General features: G+C 38.0%; 1 protein-coding gene across 4 annotated transcripts in view; it reads left to right on the top strand.

Moving 5' to 3' along the window:
- JAK2 (Janus kinase 2) overlaps positions 1 to 26,337 on the top strand; it is a 221,382-nt gene that overhangs the window by 115,697 nt on the left and 79,348 nt on the right. For all 4 annotated transcript variants that reach the window (XR_005020220.1, XM_036854641.1, XM_036854640.1 and 1 more), the window contains one exon: positions 10,273 to 10,524. Coding sequence is in view for 3 of the 4 variants with exons in the window: in XM_036854641.1 (XP_036710536.1) it covers positions 10,299 to 10,524 (226 nt within the window). In the remaining variant the exon portion in view is untranslated. The remainder of the gene's footprint in view (positions 1 to 10,272; positions 10,525 to 26,337) is intronic.

The following is a 26,337-nucleotide window of genomic DNA, read 5'->3' as shown; positions in this document are numbered from 1 at the left end:
TATGTATCATTTTGGGGTTCTTCATTCATTTTTGCAAATATGAATTTGTATCTGGTATCATCTCCCTTTAATCCAGAGAATTTCCTTGAGCATTTCTTGTAGTTTGGGTTTGTTGGTGGTGTGTTCACACAGCATTCATTTATCCAAAAATAATGTTTGTTTTGCCATAAATTTTGAAGGTTAGGTTTTGTGGGTCATAGAATTTTAGGCTAACAGCTTTCTTTCCTCCCTACCAGCACTTTGCCTTCTGGCCTCCAGTCTTTCTGAAGAGATGTCAGTTGTACTTTTTATCTTGGTGTTACTGTATGTTTGTGGCTACTTTAAGATTTGCTCTTTGTCTTTGATTTTTAGAAGTTTGATTATGATGTAACTAGGTATGGATTTATACTGATTGGGGTTAGGTAACTTTTTTGGATTAGTGGACTGTTGTTTTTTTAAAAACTTAGAAAAAAAACTGGCTAATATTTTTCAAATATTTCTTCTGTCTGTATATATTTTCTCTACATCACATTTTTCTTTTGATGTTAAGTAAGTTTCAGCTGATGGTTGTCTATTGTGGGTGATATATTGTATAAGCTCTGGATAGTGTAGATTTTAATTTTTCTCTAAAGTATTGAGTTTTGTTCTAGTAGGCAGTTCAGTTAAATCTACTGGCAGATTAGCTTGATCCTATGGAAACTTGGTTGTAGGCTCTGTTAGGACAGGTCTGTTTCAGTTTTGCCTTAGTTCTGATATGGTTCTTATTCCTCAAGTATGGCTTTTCTGGAAGTTTAAACAGAAAGCCCGAGGTATTTACCTTTTAACTCCAAATTCTGCCTCTCCAAGGACTAAGCAGCTGTTGAAATCTCTTCACGACTCTTTCAGGTTTCCAGTTACTGCCTCTCCCTGGGCTTCTTGGATTTTCATCTCATACACAGAGGGGAGTTCAGGAGTCACTCCCCCATGTCTTCCTTTTTTCCCCCCTGGGATTTCTGCTTTCAACTTCTACCTCTTTTAGCAGCTCCAAAGTTCATTCCCTGATACTTCTACCCAGTAAGACTACAGCTTTGTACAAGAGCTCTATCCTCTTCTCCAGTGCCTACATATGCATTACACAGACTGTATAGTCCCCTCAGGATAAAGATGGATAAATGTGGACCTCATTCAGTGTGATTTCATTCTTTCAAGGATCAGATCCCATCCAGTTTCTCTGTGCTTTTGTTTGCTTGCCAATGCCTTCAAACAGTGTTTTTAATTTATTTATTTATTTATGGCTCTGTTGGGTCTTCGTTTCTGTGCTAGGGCCTTCTCCAGTTGTGGCAAGTGGGGGCCACTCTTCACCACAGTGCGCGGGCCCCTCACCATTGCGGCCCCTCCCGCTGTGGAGCACAGGCTCCAGACGCGCAGGCTCAGCAACTGTGGCTCACGGGCCCAGCCGCTCCGTGGCACGCGGGATCCTCCGGGACCAGGGCTTGAACCCGCGTCCCCTGCACTGGCAGGCGGACTCTCAACCACTGCGCCACCAGGGAAGCCCCCAAACAGTGTTTTTAAAGATAGTTTTCCAGAGCTTGTAATTCTTCTCAGCAGGAGCATTAGCCCAGGATAAATTACTCTGTCATTACAGGAAGTCGGTATTTTTTAAATGATTTAAAATTATCATTATTATTATTATTTACCATTTCACTGGTGTTTGTAGCTGAAGGGGAATGCTCATGATTGTTTCAAATTTCTCTTTAAGGGAATCAATACAGTCTTGGTCTTGAGACCTTATCCTTGAGTTTTGCACACACCAAACTCCTGTAATTGTACTGTATGAAATTAATTCATGATTATGAGCATGGTATTCATTCATTAAATATTTAGTAAGATCTATGTTTCGAGACTTTTCTAGCTGCTGAGAACAGATTGTTGAACAAGGCAGATGAGACCTTTTTAAATATTACAAGCTATTGAAGCCTATAATTCAGTGGTGAAAGGAGCACATAAGAAGAGATACATGGTGAATTGAAGAGGTAGGCAGCAGACAGGTAATGTAGGACTCGTAGAGTTTTATTCTAAGTGTAATGGAAAGCCATGAGTTCATTTACAGGACCCCCTCCCAACCCCTGCCTGTAGCTTTAGACACAGGTCGTCTAGTGCAGCGCAGGCAAAAATGCCTGTTCTCCTTTCTCCTTGGAAGGGGCTTAATACGTACTTTCCCGGATGTTGCCTGAGGGTCTGGCTTCTAATCAGCCTGCATCTAGGGCCCGAATGCAGTATTCCTTTTTGGGACATGATGAGTCTTCACACACCCTCAAGTACTGGGAACCACTAGGAGCAAAGAAGGTGACTTGGACAGTCACAAAGGTTTGAGAGACATTTAGGAGCTTAGGCTGGGCTGATTGATGAGGTTCATCCCCTACACTAGATCTATCTGTCAAGACTGGGCGAGGTGGCTGTTCTATCCAGTGCACAGAAACCAACACAGAGAGTCAAGGAAAGTGAAAAAACAGAGGAATATGTTCCAAACAAAAGAACAAGATAAATCTCCAGAAACAGATCTTAATGAAACAGAGGTAAGTGATTTACCTGATAGAGAGTTCAAAGTAAGTCATAAAGATGCTCACTGAGGTTGGGAGAGTAGTGCATGAATGAAGTGAAAATTTCAACAAAGAGATCGAAAATATTAAAAAGTACCAACAGAAATCACAGAGCTGAAGAATGCAATGACTGAACTGAAAAATTCAATAGAGGGATTCAACAGCAGACTAGATCACGCAGAAGAAAGGATTAGTGAACTAGAAGACAGGACAGTGGAATTCATCCAATCAGAGGAGCAATTAAAAAAAAAAAGAGTGAATGTAGCTTACGGGCTTTATCAAGAAGACTTCTATATGCATTATAGGGTTCCCAGAAGGAGAAGAGAGAGAGAGAAAGGGGCAGAAAGCTTATTTGAAGAAATAATGGCTGAAAACTTTTCTAACTTGAGGAAAGAAACAGACATCCAGATCTAGGAAGCCTGAGAATATCAAATATGATGAATTTAAAGAAGCTCACACTGAGGCACATTATAATTAAATTGTTAAAAGTTAAACACAAGGAGAGAATCTTAAAAGCAGCAAGAGAAAGCCTATTACCTAAAAGGGAATCTGTATTAAGGTCATCAGCAGATTTTTTAGCAGAAACTTTGCAGGCTAGAAGAGAGTGGGCTGATACATACCAAGTGCTGAAAGAAAAAATAAAGCCAACCAAGAATACTCTACCCAGGAAAGCTGTCCTTCAGAACTGAAGGAGAGATAAAGAGTTTTTCATACAAACAAAAACTAAAGGAATTCATTACCACTAGACCAGCCTTACAAGAAATATTAAAAGGAGTTATTTGAGCTGAAATGTAAGGATGCTAGTTAGTCACAGTAAAACATATGAAAGTATAAAACTCACTGGTTAAGATAAATACATAGTCAAATTCAGAATACTGTAATGTTGCAAAGTTGGTGGGTAAATCACTTATAACTCTAGTATGAAGAATAACTAACTAGTTATTCTAGTATTAAAATAACTAACTAAAATAATACGTTAATGGATACACAATGCAAAAAGATGTAAATGGTGACATTAAAAACATAAAATGTGAGAGGGAGAAAGTAAAAATGTAGAGCCTTTGTGTGCATTAGAAATTAAGCTGTTATCAGCTTAAAAGAGACTGTTATAAAAATAAGATATTTAATTTAAGCCTCATGGTAACCACACAAAAAAACCTATAGAATATAAACAAAAGATAAAGAGAAAGGGATCAAAGCATTCCACTACAGAAAATCATTAGATGTCAAAGTAAAAGAGCATGAAAGGAACAAAGGAATTAGAAAATGACCAGAAAACAATTAACAAAAGGGCAATAGTACATTCATACCTTTCAATAAATACTTTAAATATAAATGGACTAAATTCTATAGTCAAAAGATATAGAGTGGCTTCAGCAACAGAGTGGCAACCGAGGAGCAGAGCACTTCACCATTGAACTGATGGAGGAGAACTTCCAGCAGCTCCAAGCAGAGCATGACAGACAGGCTAAGGAACTGTTCCTATTGAGGAAGACCTGGCAGGAATCGGAGGTGAGAATCAAAACGCAGAAACAGACCCTCAGTGCCCAAGATGAGTCTATTAAAAAGCTTCTTGAGATGTTGCAAAGTAAAGGTTTGCTGTCCAAAAGTCTTGAGGATGACAGTGAACGGACACGTAGGATGGCAGAGGCTGAGTCTCAAGTCAGCCACTTGGAAGTGATTTTAGACCAGAAAGAGAAGGAAAACATACATCTTAGAGAGATGAAGAAGCCAAAGATCAGAGAGAGGAAGTAAGCTGCTGAAGGTCATGAAGTAGGAGCTGGTAGAAGAGCTGATTGACTCTGGGGTGCAAGAGCCTACAGTATGCATGGGTGTGCCCAGTGTTTTCTGATTCCCCCTTTGCACTGACATTCCTTTAACTCAGTTGTTCTTGCCCCTGGAGCTTATGAGAACAATCCAAGAAGCTTAAAAATGCATGCAAGTTCCACCCCCAGATCTGATTAATTCAATTAGAATCACTAGAAAGGAGGCCCAGGTGATTCTACTGTGCAGAGAAGTTTGGCTGAGAACTCCTCTCCTCTCTGCCCTTTATTCCTGGTCAGTTTTGTTTTGTTTTTTTAAAAATAAATAAATAAATAAATTTATTTATTTGTTTGTTTGTTTGTTTGTTTGTTTGTTTGTTTGAAAAGGAAACTCATTTCAGCTTTAAAGACACACCTAGACTGAAAATTAAGGGATGGGGAAAATATTACATCAAATGGTAGCCAAAAGAAGGCACGGATAAGTATACTTGTATCAGACAAAGTAGACTCTAAACCAAAGACTGCACCAAGAGATAAAGAAGGTCATTGTGTAATGATGAAGGGGTCAGTTCATCAAGAGGAGCTAGTAACTACTTATGTACCCAAAAGAGGAACACCTAAACATATGAAGCAAACATTAACTGATCTGAAGGGAAAAATATATAGCAATACAAAACTAGTAGGGAACTTTGATACCCTGCTTTGAACAATGGATAGGTCATCCAGACAAAGTCAGTAAGGAAATATGGGAATTAAATTACAGTTAGGTCAAGTTAGATCATATGGTCATCTCAATAGAGGCAGAAAAAGCATTTGACAGAATTCAACATCCATTTATGATAAAAACTCTCAACAAATTGGATATAGAAGAAATGTTCCTTAATTATAATAAGTCATGTGTCACAAGCTCACATCTAACATCATACTCAGTGATGAAAAGCTGAAAGCTTTCCCTCAAGATCTGGAACAAGACAAGGTTACCTATTTTCACCACTTTTATTCAAAATAGAACTGGAAGTTCCAGCCAGAACAATTATGCAAGAAAAGAGAAATAAAAGACACTAGTATCAGAAAGGAAGAAGTAAAAATGTCTCTATTTGCAGGTGACATGTTATTATATGTAGAAAACCCTAAAGACCACCAAGAAACTGTTAGAACTAATAAACAAATTCATTATAAGTTGCAGGATATAAAGTCAGTATGCAAAAATCATTTGTGTTTGTATGCACTAAAAATGAACTACCAGAGAAATTAAGAAAAACAATCCCTATTACAATATCAAAAATAATAAAATATTTGGAAATAAATTTAAGCAAGGAGTTAAATAACTGTACACTGAAAACTATATGACATTGATGCAAGATGTCAAAGAAGATACATATAAACAGAAAGATATGCTGTGCTCATAGATTGGAGGAATTAATACTGTTCAAATGTCCATACTACCCAAAGTGATCTGCAGATTCAATCCAGTCCCTATCAGAATTCCAATTGCATTTTTCACAGATGAAGAACAAACCTAAAATGTGTATGGAACCACAGAAGATTCCAAATAGCCAAAAAAACTGTCTTAAGAAAGAACAAAGTTGGAGTCATCATAATTCCTGATTTTAAACTATGTACAAAGCTATAGTAATCAAAACAGCATGGTATTAAAAACAAATGAGCAAACAAACAGTACGGTATTGACATTAGAAACAGATGCATAGATCAGTGGAATGGAATAGGAGAGCCCTGAACTAAACCCATGCATATATGGTCAATTAATTTTTGACAAAGAAGCAAAGTCTATACATGTGGAAAAGATGGTCTTTTCAATATATGGTGTTGGAAAAACTGGGTAGTCACATGTGAAAGGGTAAAACGAACCCTTATCTTACACCATGCAGAAAAATCAACTCAAAATGGATTAAGGAGTTGTACTTAAGACCTAAAACATAAGGGTTATGCTCTGTTGCATTGGTCTTGGCAATGATTTTTTTTTTTTTTGGGTTTGACACAAAAGCAAAGCAAACAAAAGTAAAAATAAACAAGTGGGACTACATCAAACTAAAAAGCTTCTGCTTAGCAAAAGAAACCATCAACAGAATGAAAAGCCAACCTGAAGAAAATATTTGTCAACTACCCATCTGTTAAGAGGATAATATCTGAAATACATAAGGAACTCATACAAGTCAATAACAACAAACCCCCAAATAACCCAATTAAAAAATGGTCAAAGGATCTGAATTTTTTCCAAAGACATACAAAAATGGCCAACAGGTACATGAAAAGGTACTCAGCATCATTAATCATCAGGGAAATGCAAATCAAGACCATAGTGAGATATCACCTCACACCTATTAGAATGTCTGTCATTCAAAGGACAAAAGATAAAAAATACTGGAGAGGATGTGGGGAAAAGGATCCCTTGTAAGTTTTTGGTGGGAATGTAAACTGGAACAGCCACTATGGAGACAGTATGGCATTCCTCAAGAAATTAAAAATAAAGCCAGTGTATGATCCAGCAATCCCACTTCTGGGTATATGTCCAATGGAAGTTTAAACATTATTCTGAAGACATATCTGTACTTCCACATTCATTGCAGCAGCATTTGCAACAGCCGAGGTATGGAAACAACCTAAGTATCTGTCAACAGATGAATGGATCAAGAAAACGTGGTGTATATATATGTGCGCATGTGCACACGCTCGCACACACACACAGAGGAATATTATTCAGCTTTTAAAAAGGAATACTTGTCATTTGTGACAACGTGAATGAGCCTGGAGGACATTATGCTAAGTGAAATAAGCCAGCCAGAACCACAAATACTGCATGTTATCACTTATATGTGGAATCTTAAAAAAAAAAGTTTAGGAAACAGACAGTAGAAAAGTGGTTGCCAGGGTTGGGGGAAATAGAAATGGGTAAAAGGGTAGATTTTCACTTATAAGATAAATAAGTTCTGAGGATCTGTGTATAACGTGACTGTGGTTGATAGCACTGTGTTGTAGAATTGAAATTTTCTAAAGAGTAGAATTTAAATGTTCCCTCACCCACCAAAACGGTAAATTCATGAGGTTGATGGAGGTGTTAATTGACTTAATGGGGGAAGACTTTCACAATGTATACATATATTAAATCATCATGTTTTATACTTTAAATATCTTATTTGTTAATTATACCTCAGTATAGCTGAAAAAAATTTATTTCAAAGACTACAACAGAAAAACCCTTAAGGCCTCACTGAGAGATCTACTAAAAAATATATTTCAGTAGGAAAAAGTGAGTTCAAAAGGAAGGCATAGGATCCAAAATAATAGTGAGCACAAACTGATGAAATTCTAGCATATTTGCTCTTTAATGGCTAAGAATTCATCTGATGGCTTTCTATAGCTGAGTAACAGAGATAGTGTAATAGAGTATAAGAAATATTTTTAAAAATTCTATTTTTCAACAAATTAAAATTGTTTAAATTTGCATATCCAAATGCAGAGGAACTTCAAAAATCTTGCAGTTTTGCTCACAATTTGCCAGTTTTTTGTTTTGTTTTTACACACTGATAGTTTTATATTATTTGAATAAATATTAACTCTAGTATTTTCTCTAATAGAATAAGGTCCTTGTAGTTGAATGTAGAACTATGTTTCATATTGCAGTTCACTTAATAATCACTTCATTTATTTAATATCTGTATTTAGAACGGTGCCTGGCATATAGTAAATGCTGTGCAAGTGTGTTTGCTGTTATTCCCATCCTCTTCCTTCACGTAGCTCATGATTTAAATGATTACATCTGTGGGGAAGGTTGTCAGATTTTCAGGTCTTCCAAATATCAGTCTCATGTTTTAACTGCCAGCTAGATTTTGGTCTAATTGCCCTGCTTTCATTCCTAAATAAAAGTCTGTAGAACAGTAGTCTTTATTTTCCTCACCTTCCAAAGTCAAGGGACAAAGTCCTTCTAATAATGGTATTACAGAACTCCCAAGTTTGAAATCCTCATACTATCTTTTACTTCTGGCTTCTATATTCAGTTAGTCCTCATGGTGCATCAAGTCTTCCTCTTTTATTACCTCTAACCATCCAACTGTTGCTGTTTCAGTTCAGGATCTTAGTACTGCCTAGGTTATTGTAATAGCTTTCTAACTATATCACTTCACCTTTCTAATCATTATTGACTGTGGGATAAAGTTTAAATTCTTTGGTCTGACATTTGGACCTTCTTTTATTTCGTACTGTATCAGTTAGGATTGCACTTACTTATACGTAACAAGGTGTCTGGTGGTTGGTAGGGGATTCCTGACATTGATTCAGCTGCTTAAGGTTGCCAGGTCGTTTATTCTCTTGGCCTTTCCTTCATGGTTACATGGTGTTAAGGTGACTGCCCTACCTATATTCATGCTTAGATTCAGACAGAAGGTGAAGGGGAAAAAGTAAAAGGAGGCATGCCAGCTACGTCAACCTTTTTTTAAGGAGTGGTCCTGAAAGTACCACCCAGCAACTTTCACTTAAATCTCATTTGCTTAAACTGGTTCACATGGCTATCCATCTGTGGGGAAGTAGAGTTTTTTTGGGGGAGTACATTGGTATACCCTGCCATTTGGGCTTTTGTATCAAGGAAGAAGGGGGAAATGCATACTGGGTATGTAGCTGCAGTTTTGTTACAAGTATCCGGGTCTTAGTTGCAGCGTGCAGGCTTCTCTCTAGTTGTGGCGTGCAGGTTTTCTCTCTCTAGTTGTGGCGCACGGGCTCCAGGGCGCGTGGGCTCTGTAGTTTGCAGCACACGGGCTCTCGTGTTGAGGCGTGGGAGCTCGGTAGTTGTGACGCGTGGGCTTAGTTGCCCCGCGGCATGTGGGATCTTAGTTCCCTGACCGGGGATTGAACCAGCGTCCCCTGCATTGCAAGGCAGATTCTTTACCACTGGACCACCAGGGAAGTCCCTATCCATCTGTATTTTTAATCCTTTCCTAAGTGGTATAACTTCTCAAATACTTCACTCAGACCAATAAATTATTGAACATATCTTGTATCTTTCTACTCTTCAGAACAGTTCCACTCTTCCAGAACGTTCTTCCTCTTCCATCCATCAAAATCCAATTCATGCTTCAAGAACAGTTTTAAATATGACCTCCTCTAATAAAGCTCATCAGTTAATCCCAGCTTGAAATGTTATTTTTCCCTTCCAGATTCCAATAAGCAATTGTCAGAGTAATCTGTTGAGAAATCATGTCGCTTTGTGGAATCTCTTCTTCTGTTGTCTGTAACTGATTTTGTTTGTTCTGTTAGTGTTATATATTTATATTGTGGTTCCTCAGTTAGTGTATAAGCTTCAATTTTATTGTCGTTGTCCACAGGAAGTTTATAATTTTGATATCTCTCACTGTGCTTTGTATATAGTAGTATAGGCATACCTCATTTTATTGTGCTTCCCCGATACTGGTTTTTTACAGTTGAAGGTTTGTGGCACCCCTGTGTTAAGCAAGTCTATCAGTGCCAATTTCCCAAAAACATTTGCTCACTTCATGTCTCTTTGTCACATTTTTGATACTTCTTGCAATATTTCAAACTTCTTCATTATTATTTGTTATGGTGATCTATGATCAGTGATCTTTGATAATACTATTGTGAAAAGATTACAAATCGCTGAAGGCTCAGATGATGGTTAGCAATAAAGTATTTTTTAATTAAGGTATGTACAATTTTTTTTTAGACATAATGCTATTGCATACTCAGTATACTACAGTATAGTGTAAATATAACTTTTATAGGTACTGGGAGACCAATAAATTTGTGTGACTTTATTGCACTGGTCTGGAACAAAACCCTCAGTATCTGTCTGAGAAATGACTGTACATGATAGTTATTCAGTTAATGGATTTGACAGTCATTGTTGTCAGTGAAGACTTCTTTATATATGAAAGATAACTTACGAATATCACGTTCATTTGTAACTTTGGTTTCTCTTACAGGCAAATGTTCTGAAAAAAGACTGTGCATGGGAATGGCATGCCTTACAATGACAGAAATGGAAGGAACATCCTCATCTCCTGTACATCAGAATGGTGATATTCCTGGAAATGCTAATTCTGTGAAGCAAATAGATCCAGTCCTACAGGTCTATCTTTATCATTCCCTTGGAAAAGCCGAGGGGGATTATCTGACGTTTCCAACTGGGGAGTATGTTGCAGAAGAGATTTGTGTTGCTGCTTCTAAAGCTTGTGGTAAGTGTTAAAAAGCAGCGTTTTTCTTCTTATTAATATATCCGTGCTTTAATTATGCTACTCTTAACACAAGGTACATGTATAATATATTTTTTACGCTTCTGTGACTGACAAGTGTTTTCATATGCATATAAAATGAGAATATCACTAAAGTAGAATTTAAGGTAAATTCTGTGTTGAGCTAGTGGTATAGACTGAATGTTTGTGTTCCCCAAAATTCGTGTTGAAACCTACTCCTCTAATGTGATGAGTTTGGAAGTGGGGCTTTCGAGAGATGAATCAGTTATGAGGGTGGATTCCTCATCAGTGGGACTGGTACCTTTGTTAAAGAGACCACTGAGAGTTCCGTTGCTCCTTCTGCCATGTGTGGACATAGGAAGAAAATGAATAAGATAAACCATCTATGAACCAGGAATTGGGTCCTTATTAGGCACCACATCTGCCAGCACCTTGATTTTGTACTTCCAAACCTCCAGAAATGTGAGAAATACATTTCTGTTTTTATAAGCCACCTTGTCTGTGGTATTTTTGTTATAGTATCCTGAATGAACTAAAACAAAAATTGGTACTGAGAAGTGGAGGGGTGCTGTAATAAATTCCTAAAAATGTTGAAGTGGCTTTGGAACTGGGTAATGGGTAATGGAAGAGTTTTGAGGTGCATGCTAGAAAAAGCCTACATTGTTGTGAACAGGAGATTCTGGTGTGGACTCAAAAGGAAAGGAGGAGAGGTGTACAGAAAAACCTCAATCTTCTTAGAGAACACCTATGTAATCCTGTGCAGAATATTGGTAGAATTGTGTACTGTAAAGACCATTCTGATAAGATCTCGGGTGGAAATGAGGACTGTGTTATTGGAAACTGAAAGAAAAGTGATCCTTCTTGTAAAGTGTCAAAGAACTTGGCTGAGTTATGTTCATGTTTTAGTGCTTTGTAGAATGTAGAACTTGTGAGCAATGAAATTGGATATTTACTTGAAGTAATTTCTAAGCAAAGGTTTGAAGGTGTGGCTTGAACCCTCCTAACTGCTTGTAGTTGTAAAAAGTTAATAAACAGAAACCTCAGTAAAATGGAATCAGTAGACCAGAAGGGGGAGTTCTCACGCCCTGCAAGGATACCAGGGCCTAAGAGGAAGAAGAAAGACTCCTCTTCTTTCCTGGCAGGGACTCAAACAATGAAAAGCCTTGGGCTCCTTGTTTACTGTAGCCCTCCCCTCTAGGAGAGTGTTCTCCTTCCCTTGCCTTGGGTGAGCTTCCATGTGGCTCACCATGATTGCAGACTCCAGATTGCAGTTCTCTGCCGATCCCAAATAAATCCATCTTTTCTGGAAAATACCTGGCAGCCTGTTTGTTTTAGGTCAACATAGTATAATTAGAGAGAAATAACTTAAAGGCATAATTATAAATGTTAAGCAGAAAGGAAGCAGGACTTAAAAATTTGGAAAATTCCCCACCTATCCAAAAGATGAGAAAGCCTGTTCAGAAGAGAACACTAAGAGTGTGGCCAAGCAACCATTTGTTAAGATTAGTGTGGATAAGCCATCTCAACAGGAACCAGATGCTGCTGCCTAAAACAATGGAAGAATGACCCTGAAGACAGTTCAGAAATCACCAGGGCTACTGTCTTAGCACAGGGCCTGGAGGCAGAATGATTTCAAAGGAGGAGATGCCAGTGTTTGGAGACCTTGAGCTTGCTGCTTGGTGCTACCTCACCTTGAGGGCTCTGCTGGTGCACTGCTGGTGCTGAGCTCCTTGTCTGCCCCAGGTGTGGTTCTGGCAGCCCCTGGTGCAGCAGCTGCCTCTCAGCAGGGTGCAGGCAACAAACTGGTGGAATAAGCCATCTCCACTAGTGGAGAAGGCACAGGCCCAGGGGGCATGTTTGACTCCACCTAGATTTCAAAGAACAGGAGCCACCCAAATCCACTAGGGCAGGGCTGCCAGGAGCCTTAGGTGCCCACCCTCTGCCCAGCAAAGCTGAAGGGACAGGAATGCTGCCCAAGTGTGTCCTGTAGGTAGGACCTCTGTTTCAGTGGGCCTGGAGGGCAGAGTATCAAGTTAGAGGATTATTCATGGACCTTAAGGTCCAATGGAATTTGCCCTGTTGGGTTTTAGACTTGCTTGAGACTTGTCACACCTTTCTTGTAAATATCTGTCCTGTGCCTGTTCTGCCATTGTATTTTGGAAGCACATAACTTGTTTAATTTCACAGGTTTACAGCTGGAGAACCTCAGGATGAATTGTACCTTGAGTCTCATCCAAATCTGCTTTAAATGATATTTAGATGAGACTTTGAACTCAGACTTTGAGTTGATGTTGGAATGTGTTAACACTTTTGGGGCTGTTGGGAATAGAATGAACATATTTTGAATGTGAGAAGGATATTATTTTGGGGGTCCAGGAACAGAATGCTATAGACTGAATGTATCTCTTCTCCCTCAAATTCATATGTTGAAACCTAATTTCCCAGTGTGATTGTGTTTGGCGGTGGGGTGATCAGGTCATAAGGTTAAGTATCACCTTATCTCAGTTGCTTTTCTACCCATATGTGGCTCAGTTATAGAACTTGTCTCTTTGGATTATGGATATTTGTGTCTCTTTTTTCAAGATACAGTCAGTTATGTTATAATGTGAAATAGGTGTTCCTAAAATGCACTATGCTCTGCAGAATTGTGCAATAAAAACCATAGGGCTTAGAGGAAAAATGAGATTAGTGGCATAACATTCTAAACTTTGTGACATTAAAAAACACAATAAAAACAGCACATGTTAAATGGTAACAAAATATATAAAATCTGCAATATATTTGGCACTTTATGTTAAAAAAGTCTTGAAGCTTGCTTGTGGAAGTGGGCGCTGGAAAGGTTGCATCTTGTGAGTTAGTGTGAGGCTGTAGAAGGAAAGTATCTGAGATCACATGAGAAGTTGTAACACCACATATAGGTGGCTGTGGCTCATAACATACATGGTAAACTGAGGTAGCCAGTAGGTGTTTTGCTCCATGTATGTTCTCAGTTTGGATGCCAGGCTGAAGGAGTACCCCCTATATGAGACGTGATGTTCTCCTGGTAAAAGGCAAAAAAAACATGAGGGCTGCTGGAAATGAAATACCTCCCTACTGCCTCTGCTTGGAACTAACACACTCTCACTTCTGCTCAGATTCCATTGAGCAAACCAAGTCATATGGCCAAGCCAGTGTTAGTCAGATGGGGTGGTCCTCTCAGGGACTGGGAAGAGAAGGGTGAGTATTTGTGAGCAGTAATGTAGTCTGCTACACTTTTCCCTCTCGGCCAGAAATAATTTCTTTCTTCAGTATTGAGAATAAATTTCCTCCTTCCCCAGTGAGGATACCCAAAGGTGTCATTGAATCAGACTTAAAATCCAGGCTCTCCCTATATTCTCTCAATCATGTCCAGATGTTATTCTGCTTGATTCAGAGAATCTGTGAACTGAAAAGACAATTATTCTGATATCATATCTACAGCCTTGACAAGTTATATTTCAAAGATATGATATGAGATAGTTTTCCCTAGCATAGAGACAGCAAGGTTTCGACAAAATAGCTATGTAGAGTTATCTTTTGGAATCCTCCCACCTCTCTCTGAGCCCTGTGCCAGTTACTCTTCCATGACTGAGCTACTCACGTATCTAGTATCCTCATATTCCTTTCCATTCCCCTCCCCAAATGCCCTTTATTGTATCTAGCTGCAACTCAGAACTTATGTTGATGACCCTTCGTTAAGTATGGTTTTGATGATAAAATAATTTGCAATAAGTTATAAATGACAAATAGTTTTAATATTGAGATATTTGTATTTAATGAAGAATCTTGATCTGTAGTACCCTCTAATTGTAAAAAATGTTTAGGGGAAATGTATTCCTTTTAAATGACCTTTATTCTTTTCTCAATCCCCGAAGAGTAGAATGTGGAGTTAATGTTATAGCTGTACCCCATTCACCTCTTTCAGCTAGCTAAAATTTATTGACCCTGTGTTAAGTGCTTTATGTGTGTTACTCAATTCTTACAACAGCACTAGGGTGTGTAGATGTTGTAGTGTAAGCACCTGACAATTAGCTTTTTAAAAAAATTTTTACTTTATATTGGAACATACTTGATTAACAATGTTGTGTTAGTTTCAGGTGTACAGCAAAGTGATTCAGTTATACATATACATGTATCTATTCTTTTTCAAATTCTTTTCCCATTTAGGTTATTACAGAATACTGAGCAGAGTTCCCTGTGCTATACAGTAGGTCCTTATTGGTTATCTATTTTATTTTATTTATTTTTAAAAATTTATTTTTATTTTTGGCTGTGTTGGGTCTTTGTTGCTGCACGCAGGCTTTCTCTAGTTGCGACGAGCGGGGGCTACTCTTCGTCGAGGTGTGCGGGCTTCTCATTGCGGTAGCTTCTCTTGTTGCGGAGCATGGGCTCTAGGCACGTGGGCTTCCGTAGTTGTGGCTCGTGGGCTTCCGTAGTTGTGGCTCGTGGGCTTCCGTAGTTGTGGCTCGTGGGCTCTAGAGCACAGGCTCAGTAGTTGTGGTGCACAGGCTTAGTTGCTCTGTGGCATGTGGGATCGTCCCAGACCAGGGCTCGAACCCGTGTCCCCTGCATTGGCAGCCGGATTCTTAATCACTGCACCACCAGGGTAGCCTGGTTATCTATTTTAAATATAACAGTGTGTACATGTGAATCGCAAACTCCCAATCTATCTGTCTCCCCCGTCCTTCCCCGCCAGTAACCATAAGTTCTCTAAGTCTGTGAGTCTGTTTCTGTTTTGTAAATAAGTTCATTTGTATCATTTTTTTTTAGATTCTGCATATAAGTGATATCATATGATACTTGGCTTCCTCTGTCTGACTTACTTCCCTTAGTATGATAATCTCCAGGTCCTCCATGTTGCCACAAATGGCATTATTTCATTCTTTTTTATGGCTGAGTAATATTCCACTGTATATATGTACCACATCTTCTTTATACATTCCTCTGTCAATGGACATTTAGGTTGCTTCCATGTCTTAGCTATTGTAAATAGTGCTGCAGTGAACACTGAGGTGCATGTATCCTTTCAAACCATGTTTTTCTCCAGATATATGCCCAGGAGTGGGATTGCTGGCTCATATGGTAGCTCTATTTTTAGATTTTTAAGGAGCCTCCAAAATGTTCTCCATAGTGGCTGTACCAATTTACATTCCCACCAACAGTGCAAAAGAGTTCCCTTTTCTCCACACCCTCTCCAGCATTTATTGTTTATAGATTTTTTTAATTATGGCCATTCTGACTGGTGTGAGGTGATATCTCGTAGATTTGATTTGTATTTCTCTAATAATTAGCAACGTTGAGCACCTTTTCATGTGCTTCTTGGCCATCTATATGTCTTCTTTGGAGAAATGTCTATTTAGGTTTTCTGTCCATATTTTGATTGGGTTGTTTGCTGTTTTGATACACATGAGGTGTTTGTAAATATTGGAGACTAATCCCTTGTCAGTCACATGGTTTGTAAATATTTTCTCCCATTCTGTGGGTTGTCTTTTCGTTTTGTTTATGGTTTCCTTTGCTGTGCAAAAGCTTTTAAGTTTCATTAGGTCCCATTTGTTTATTTTTGTTTTCATTTCCATTTCTGGAGGAGGTGGGTCAAAAGGATCTTGCTGTGATTTATGTCATAGAGTGTTCTGCCTATGTTTTCCTCTAAGAGTTTTATAGTGTCTGGCCTGACATTTAGGTCTTTCATCCATTTTGAGTTTATTTTTATGTATGCTGTTAGAAAGTGTTCTAATTTCATTCTTTTACATGTAGCTGTCCAGTTTTCCCAGCACCACTTATTGAAGAGACTGTCTTTTCTCCATTGTATATTCTTGCCTCCTTTATCAAAGATAAGGTGACCATATGTGCGTGGATTTATCTCTGGGCTTTCTATCCGGCTCCACTGATCTATATTTCTGTTTTTGTGCCAGTACCATACTGTCTTGATTACTGTAGCTTTGTAATATAGTCTGAAGTCCAGGAGCCTGATTCCATGAGCTCCGTTTTTCTTTCTCAAGATTGCTTTGGCTATTGGGGGTCTTTTGTGTTTCCATACAAATTGTGAAATTTTTTGTTCTAGTTCTGTGACAAATGCCATTGGTAATTTGATAGGGATTGCATTGAATCTGTAGATTGCCTTGGGTAGTATACTCATTTTGATAATATTGATCATTCCAGTCCAAGAACGTGTTATATCTTTCCATCTGCTTGTATCATCTTCAATTTCTTTCATCAGCATCTTAATAGTTTTTAGAGTACAGATCTTTTGTCTCCTTAGATAGGTTTATTCCTAGGTATTTTATTCTTTTTGGTGCAATGGTAGATGGGATTGTTTCTTGAATTTCTCTTCCTGATTTTTTGTTGTTAGTGTATAGAATGCAACAGATTGCTGTGTGTTAATTTTGTATCCTGCAACTTTACTGAATTCATTGATGAGCTCTAGTAGTTTTCTGGTAGCATCTTTAGGATTTTCCATGTATAGTATCATGTCATCTGCAAACAGTGACAGTTTTACTTCTTCTTTTCCAATTTGGATTCCTTTTATTTCTTATTCTTATTGCTGTGGCTAGGACTTCCAAAACTATGTTGGATAAAAGTGGTGAGAGTGGACATCCTTGTTTTGTTCCTGATCTTAGAGGAAATGCTTTCAGGTTTTCACCATTGAGTATGATGTTAGCTGCAGGTTTCTCATATATGGCCTTTATTATGTTGAGGTAGGTTCCCTACATGCCCACTTTCCAGAGAGTTTTTATCATAAATGGGTATTGAGTTTTGTCAAAAGCTTTTTCTGTATCTTTTGGGATTATCATATAGTTTTTATTCTTCAGTTCTTTGATGTGGTGATTCACACTGATTGATTTGCAGACACTGAAAAATCCCTGCATTCCTGGGATAAATCCCACTTTGATCATGGTGTATGATCTTTTTAATGTAATGTCGGATTTGAATTGGTAGTATTTTGTTGAGGCTTTTTGCGTCTATGTTTATCAGTGATATTGGCCTGTTATTTTCTTGTTTTGTGGTATCTTTGTCTGGTTTTGGTATCATGGTGATGGTGGCCTCATAGAATGAGTTTGGGAGTGTTCCTTCCTCTGCAGTTTTTTTGGAATAGTTGCAGAAGGATAGGTATTAACTCTTCTCTACATGTTTGATAGAATATGCTTGTGAAGCCATCTGGTCCTGGACTTTATTAGTCGGGAGTTTTTAAATCACATTTTCAACTTCAATACTTCTGATCCATCTGTTCATATTTTCTGTTTCTTCCTGGTTTAGTTTTGGGAAATTGTACCTTTTTAAGAATTTGTCCACTTCTTCCAGTTGGTCCTTTTTTTGGCATATAGTTGCTTGTAGTAGTCTCTTATGATCCTTTGTACTTCTGTGATGTCCATTGTAACTTCTCCTTTTTCATTTGTAATTTTATTGGTTTGAGCCCTCTCCCCCTTTTTCTTGATGAGTCTGGCTAAAGGTTTATCAATTTTATTTATCTTTTCAAAGAACCAACCTTTAGTTTCATTGATCTTTTCTTTTTTCTTAGTTTCTATTTCATTTCTTTCTGCTCTGATCTTTATGATTTCTTTCATTCTACTAACTTGGGGTTTTGTTTGTTCTTCTTTCTGTAGTTGCTTTAGGTGTAAGGTTAGGTTTTTCATTTGAGATTTTTCTTGTTTCCTGAGGTAAGATTGTATTGCTGTAAACTTCCCTCTTATAACTGCTTTTGCTGCATCCCATAGGTTTTGGATTGTCGTGCTTTTGTTTCCTTTTGTCTGTAGGTATTTTTTGATTTCCTCTTTGATTTCTTCAGTGATCTGTTGGTTGTTTAGTAGCATATCGTTTAGCCTCCACGTGTTTCCGTTTTTTACAGTTTTTTTGTCTTGTAGTTAATTTCTAATCTCATAGCATTGTGGTCGGAAAAGATGCTTGATATGATTTCAGTGTGCTTAAATTTACTGAGGCTGGCTTTGTGGCACAGCATGTGATCACTTCTAGAGAATGTTCCATGTGCACTTGAGAAGAATGTGTATTCTGCAGCTTTCGGATAGAATGCTCTATAAAAATTAAATACATCTGGTCTAATGTGTCATTTAAGGCATGTGTTTCCTTATTGATTTTCTGTCTGGATGATCTGTTCATTGATGAAAGTGGAGTGGTCAAGTCCCCCACTATTACTTTGTTACTGTCGATTTCTCCCTTTATGGCTGTTAGTACTTGCCTCCTTTACTGAGGTGCTCCTGTGTTGGGTACATATATATTTACAATTGTTATATCCTCTTCTTGGATTGACCCCTTGATTATTATGTAGTGTCCTTCTTTGTCTCTTGTAACAGTCTTCATTTTAACGTCTATTTTGTCTGATATCAGTATTGCTACTCCAGCTTTCTTTTGATTTCCATGTGCATGGAATACCTTTTTCCATCCCCTCACTTTCAGTCTGTATGTGTTCCTAGATCTGAAGTGGATCTCTTGTAGACAGCATATATACGAGTCTAGTTTTTGTATCCATTCAGCCAGTCTATGTCTTTTGTTTGGAGCATTTAATCTGTTTATGTTTAAGATAATTATCAATATGTATATTCTTATTGCCATTTTGTTAACTGTTTGGGATTTATTTTTTAAATTTATTTTTAAAAATTTATTTATTTATTTATTTATGGCTGTGTTAGATCTTCGTTTCTGTGCGAGGGCTTTCTCTAGTTGTGGCAAGCGAGGGCCACTCTTCATCGCAGTGTGCAGGCCTCTCACTATCGCGGCTTCTCTTGTTGCGGAGCACAGGCTCCAGACGCGCAGGCTCAGTAATTGTGGCTCACGGGCCTAGTTGTTCCGCGGCATGTGGGATCTTCCCAGACCAGGGCTTGAACCCATGTCCCCTGCATTGGCAGGCAGATTCTCAACCACTGCGCCACCAGGGAAGCCCTGGATTTATTTTTGTAGGTTTTTTTTCTTCCCTTACTCTTTTGTTCTCTTGAGATTTGATGACTAACTTTAGTGTTGTGTTTGGATTCCTTTCTCTTTTTTTTTACATGTATCTATTGTAGATTTTCAGTTTGCAGTGACCATGAGGTTTTGATATAGCAGTCTGTATATAAACAAAATTGTTATAAGTTGCTGATCTTTTAATTTCAAATGCATTTCCAGTATCCTGCATTTGTGCTCTCCTCTTCTCACAACTGCTGGTTTTGATATCATATTTCTGTGTGGATGATTTCCTACCTTTACTGTATGTTTGCCTTTACTGGTGAGCTTTCCCATTGGTAATTTTCTTGTTTCTAGTTGTGGACTTTTCTTTTCAGCTTTGAGATGTTCCTTTAGCATTTGTTGCAGAGCTGTTCTGGTGGTGCTGAATTGTTTTAGCTTTTGCTTGTCTGTAAAGCTTTTGATTCCTCTTTCGAATCTGAATGAGATCCTTGCTGGGTAGAGTATTCTTGGTTGTAGGTTCTTCCCTTTCATCACTTGAAATATATTGTGCCACACCCTTCTGACCTGCAGAGTTTCTGCTGAGAAATCAGCTGATAACCTTATGGGAGTTTCCTTGTATGTTATTTGTTACTTTTCCCTTGTTGCTTTTAATATTTTTTGTGTGTCTTTAATTTTTGTCAGTTTGATTACTGTGTCTCGGTGTATTCCTCCTTGAATTAATCCTGTATGGGACTCTCTGCGCTTCCTGGACTTGGGTGGCTGTCTAACTTCCCACATTAGGGAAGTTTTCAGCTGTTATCCCTTCAAATATTTTCTCAGGTCTTTTCTCTCTCTCTTCTCGTTATGGGACCCCTATAATGTGAATGTTGGTGCGTTCAGTGTTGTTCCAGAGGTCTTTTAGGCTGTCCTCATTTCTTTCATTCTTCTTACTTTATTCTGTTCTGAGGCAGTGATTTCCACCATTCTGTCTTCCAGCTCACTTATGCATTCTTCTGCCTTAGTTATTCTGCTATTGATTCCTTTTGGTGTATTTTTCATTTCAGTTATTGTGTTGTTGATCTGTGTGTTCTTTAGTTCTTCTAGGTCTTTGTTAAACATTTCTTGTATCTTCTCGATCTGTGCTTCCATTCTTTTTCCAAGATCTTGGTTCATCTTCACTATCATTACTCTGAATTCTTTTTCTGGTGGATTGCCTATGTTCACTTCATTTAGCTGTTCTTCTCAGGTCTTATCTTGTTCCTTCATCTAGGACATATTCCTCTGTCATCTCATTTTGTCTAAGTTTCTGTGATTGCAGTTTCTTTTTCACAGACTGCAGAATTGTAGTTCTTGATTCTGCTGTCTTCCCTCTGGTGGATGAGGGTGTCTAAGAGGCTTGTGGGAGGGACTGGTTCCTGCCCATTGGTGGGTGGAACTGGGTCTTGTCCCTCTGGTGGTCAGGGTCATGCTCAGGAAGACTTTAAACTCTGTCTGGTGATGGGTGGGGCTGTGTTCCCACCCTGTTGATTGTTTGGCCTGAGGCATCCCAGCACTGGAGCCTTCAGGCTGTTGGGTGGGGCTAGGTCTTGGGGAGAAAATGGCAGCCTCCAGGAGGGCTCACACTGATGAGTACTCTCCAGAACTACTGCTGCCAGTGTCTTTGTCCCCGCAGTGAGCCACAGCCACCCCTCGCCTCTGCAGGAGACCCTCCAATACTAGCAGGAAAGTCTGGCCCAGTCTCTTATGAGGGCACTGCTTTTTTTCCTGGCCCCTGGTATGCACGAGACCTTATGTGCACTCTTTAAGAGTGGAGTTTCTGTTTCCCGTAGTCAAACCCCACTGGCCTTCAAAGCCAGATTCTCTGGGGGCTCCTCCTCCTGTTGCCTGACCCCCAGATTGGGGAGCCTGACATGGGGCCCAGGAGTTTCACTCCTGTGGGAGAACTTCTGTGGTATAATTATTTTCCAGTTTGTGGTTTGCCCACCTGGTGGGTATGGGATTTGCTTTTATCGCGATTGTGCCCCTCCTATCGTCTTGTTGTGGCTTCTTCTTTGTCTTTGGATGGAGGGTATCTTTTTTGGTAGGATCCAGCGTTTTTTTGTCAATGGTTGTTCAGCAGCTGGTTGTGATTTTGGTATTTTCGTAAGAAGGGATGAGTTCACGTCCTTCTTCTCCACCATCTTGAGACTTTCCCAGGAAGATTAATTTGGAAGAGAGTTCATCTTTAGGAAACTTCTTGCATGAATGGCTACCAGCAGAGAAGAGCTTTCTGCTCACCACACTCCTAGTTAATACTGTAGCCAGGAATTCCAGCTGTAGCTGTTTCTTGGAAATCACAGTGAGGCCAAAAGTCGGGGTCCTGAAGGATTGTTTGCTCCTGGAGTTATCTGACAAGTAGCTTTGTTGATTGCAGTCTGTCTGGTATTAAGCTTTTGATTGCCTAGGTAGCCACTTGAAAGACATCCATTTCAAATAAACAAATTGACAGCTATAGGACTAGATAAAGAGCGAGGTCACCCCACCCATGAAGTCCCTTTTTTTAAAGAGGTCTGACTTAGATAACTTAGATACTGACCATTTGACCTCTTGCTTTTCTCTTCTTGTGCTTCTTGTGCTTTCATTCCTGCTTTATGTTTTAAATTCATCAATAAAAAGAAACCTGTGAAACCCTAGGCACCTCACTCTCAACCCCAATAAAGACAGAGCCCCAGGTTTGCATTCACTAGCTCTCTACCCGTGACCTTGCTGTGTGGTCAGGACTTGTGAATAATAAACCTTGTTTATTTTTCACAGTTCCCTGGTGGTTGTTGCTGAAGTACATCTTGTAATCATAGTAAGATCCATAAGGGCTAGTCCAGCCACAGTATTGATTCTGGAAGGGGAAATGTCTGTGGGGGTTGCCTTAGTCCTGGGTGGGTCTTTAGGTACTTCTGGCCAGTAGCAACGTTACTGATAGACTGAGACTGACACAGAACAAGGTACTATGTTTATCTCTCTTTTTAAGTGAGGAAATTGACCAAATGACTATTATTCTTTAACTTGATCTTAGAATTCCTTTTGGGGTTTTTGGAAGTAGAGTTTTCAGGGCCCTAACCTTTAATACTGAAAAGTGTGACCTGTCAAGAGATGGTTCAGGCATTCATTAAGCCAAGCCAACACCCATGGAGCCATCTAACCCTGAATCATACCAGTGGGTGTGAAGTAGTATCTCATGTTTATTTTTTGTAAAAGCTGTATTGATATGTAACTCAGTATCATACATTTCAAGTAATACATTTCATGTATTTTTGCAAAAGCTTTATTGATATATAATTCAGTATCATACATTCCAAGTCATATATTTCACGCTTTAAATATGTACAATTCAGTAGTTTGTGCTATCCTCACAGAGTTGCCCAACCATCACCACAATCAATTTTAGAACATTTTCTTCTCCCCCAAGAAAACCCTGTGCTTATTGGGTATCACTTCCCAACTCTCCATCCCTCCCCAGTCTTAGGCAACCACTAAACTACTTTCTGTCTTAGTAAATTTGCCTTTCTGTCTCAATAAATTTGGATTATATAATATTTGGCCTTTTGTTACTGGCTTCTTAAACTCATATAATGTTTATAAGTTTCATTCATGTTGTATCATTTATCAATACTTAATTCTTTCATGGCTGAATAATATTTTGTTGATATACTACATTGTGTTGTGTTGATATACATCTTGTTTAACCACTGATCAGTTGATGGAAATTTGGGCTGTTTCCAACTTTTGGCTATCATGAATAATGTTTCTGTGAACATTTGTATACAAGTTTTTCTGTGGACGTATGACTTCATTTCTGTTGTGTATAAATCTAGGATTGCTGGGTCAAATGGTAATCTTATGTTTAACTTCTTGAGGAACTCCTAGACTGTTTTTGAAAGTAGCTGCACCATTTAACATTTATACCAGTAGTGTGCTAGGGTTCAGATTTTGGCACATCCTTAATAACAGTTGTAATTATCTGACTTTAAAAAATTATATCCATCCTAGTGTGTATGAAGTAATATATCATAGTTTTTGTATTTTTCTCTGATCACTAATGATTTTGAACTTCTTTGCATTGCCTATTGGCCACTGCATATTTTCTTTGGAGAAATATTTATTCAAATCATTTACCCACTTTTTAAATGGCTTGTTTGCTTTTTTTTAATTAATTTTTTAATAGTTATATTTTCTAGATACAGATCCCTTATCAAGTATATAATTTGGATATATTTTCTCCCATTTTGTATTTTGTCTTTTCATTATCTGGATTTGGATAGTGTCCTTTGAAGCAAGTATTTTTAATTTTAATGAGGCCCAGTTTATCAACTTTAGTTGTTGTTGCTTGTGTTTTTATGTTATATCTAAGAATCCATTTACCAAATCTAAGGTCACGACAAATTCCCCTTACATTTTCTTTTCTAGGAGTTTTACAATTTTTGCTTTGATTCATTTTGAGTTGATTTTTGCAGATGGTCTGAGGTAGAGATTCAGTGTTATTCTTTTGCATGTGAATATCCATTTATTACTGACTTCTTCCATTTTGTATAGTGTTTATAAAGTTCATCCATGTTGTACCATATATTAGTACATCATTCTTCTATGGCTGAATAATATCAAATACAGGGTACAACATGGATGGACCTTATAAAAACTGTTTGAAGTGTAAGACGCTAGTAACAAATGAATGTTTACATGTAGATCACAGCACTCTTTGATGAAGAGACTTTGATTTCACCACTCAGTAGTCCCAGATCACTTGGCAAAATGTCATTTGTCCATAGACAAATGGGCTTATCTCTGGATTTTAAATTCTATTCCATTGGGCTGTATTTCTCTCCTACTGCCAGTACCACACTGTTTGGATCACTGTAGCTTTGTAGTAAGTTTTGAAATCAGGATGTGTTAGTTTTACAACTTTCTTGTTTTTTTTAAAGATTGTTTGGCTCTTCTAGTCCCTTCAATTTTTATATGAATTTTATGATTAACTGGTCAATTACTGCCATAAAGACAGCTGAGATTACAGTAGGGATTGCACTGAATATATAGGTTAATTTGGGGAATATTGGCATCTTAAAGTCTTCCAGTCAGTGAACATTACATGTCTTTTTGCCTTTTTAGGTGTTCTTCGATTTTTTTCAGCAGTGTTTTATAAGTGCTAAAAGTGTATAAGTCTTTTACCTCTTAAATTTATTCATAGATATTTTATTCACTTGGATGTTGTTGTGAATGGAACTTTTTTGTTATCCTTTTTGGATTGTTCATTGCTAGTGTATAGAAGTACAACTGATTTTTGCATGTTGATCTTGTATACTACAACTTTGCTGAATTCATTTATAAGCCCTGATTGTTTTTTTTGAGGGGGGTTGTTTACTATTTTCTTTATAAAGATCATGTCATGTGCAAATAGGCACAGTTTTAATCCTTCCTTCCCCATTTGGATGTCTGTTATTTCTTTTTCTTGCCTAATTGCTCTGGATATAACTTCCATTACAATGTTGAAAAAACGTGGTCAATATGGGTATCCTTGTCTTGTTACTTTTCTTAGGGATAGGTTTTTAGTCTTTCATCACTCATTATGAAGTTCCTTGTAGGTTTTTCTTAAGTGCCCTTTATCAGGTTGAGGAAGTTCTCTTCTATTCCTAGTTTAAGTATTTAAAGTCATAAAGGGTATTGGTTTTTGTCAGGTACTTTTTGTGTATAAATTGAGATAATAATTTTCATATGTTGAACCACCCCGTATTCCTGGGATAAATTCCATCTGGTAGTCGTGTATAATCCTCTTAAAATTTTGTTGGGTATGGTTTGCTACTATTTTGTTGAGGATATTTGCATCTATATTTATCAAGTATATTGGTCTGTAGTTTTCTTACACTGTCTTTGCTTGGCTTTGGTGTCAGGGTTATGCTGCCCTGATTGAATCAGTTAGGAAGCATTCCCTCTTCATTTTCTTGAAGATTTTGAGAAAGATTGCTGTCATTTCTTCTTTAAAAGATTGGTAGAATTCAGCAGGGAAATTATCTGGTCCTGAGCTTTTCTTTGCTCAGAAGTTTTTGATTACAGATTCAATGTCTTTATTTCTGTTTCTTCTAGAGTCAGTTTTGATGATTAAGTTTCTAGGAATTTTTCTGTTTCACCTAGGTTATCTAATTTTTGGTAGATAATTTTTTATAGTATTTTCTTATAATCACTTTAATTTCTTTAATTCCAGTAGTGTACTGTTCCCACTTACATTTCTGATTTGGTAATTTGAATCTTTTCTCTTTCTTTTTTTTTTTTTTGTTCATTCTAGCTAAAGTTTTGTCACTTTTCTTACTCGTTTTGTAGAACCCACATTTGGTTTCATTGAGTTTTCTCTATTCAGTCTTTCCCTTCTTGCTACTCTAGTCTTTATATTTTCCTTCTTGCTATTGGCTTTGGATTTAGTCTACTCTTTTTATAGTTACTTAAGATGTATAATGAAGTTACTGATTTGAGCTCTTTATTCTTTTTTTTTTCATTTTTTTAACATCTTTATTGGAGTATGATTGCTTTACAATGTTGTGTTAGTTTTTGCTGTATAACAAAGTGAATCAACTATATGTATACATATATCCCCATATCCCCTCCCTCTTGCATCTCCCTCCCACCCTCCCTATCCCACCCCTCTAGGTGGTCACACAGCACCGAGCTGATCTCCCTGTGCTATGCAGCTGCTTCCTACTAGCTATCTGTTTTACATTTTGTAGTGTATATATGTCAGTGCTACTCTCTCACTTCGTCCCAGCTTGCCCTTCCCCCTCCCCGTGTCCTCAAGTCCATTCTCTACAACTGCATGTTTCTTTATTCCTGTCCTGCCCCTAGGTTCATCAGAACCATTATTTTCTTTTTTTAAGATTCCATATATAT

This window comes from Balaenoptera musculus, chromosome 6 (genome assembly GCF_009873245.2).
Source record: "Balaenoptera musculus isolate JJ_BM4_2016_0621 chromosome 6, mBalMus1.pri.v3, whole genome shotgun sequence".
NCBI lineage: Eukaryota > Metazoa > Chordata > Mammalia > Artiodactyla > Balaenopteridae > Balaenoptera > Balaenoptera musculus.
Note: the sequence above shows the minus strand (reverse complement) of the source record. Positions and strands in the feature narration are given on the sequence as shown.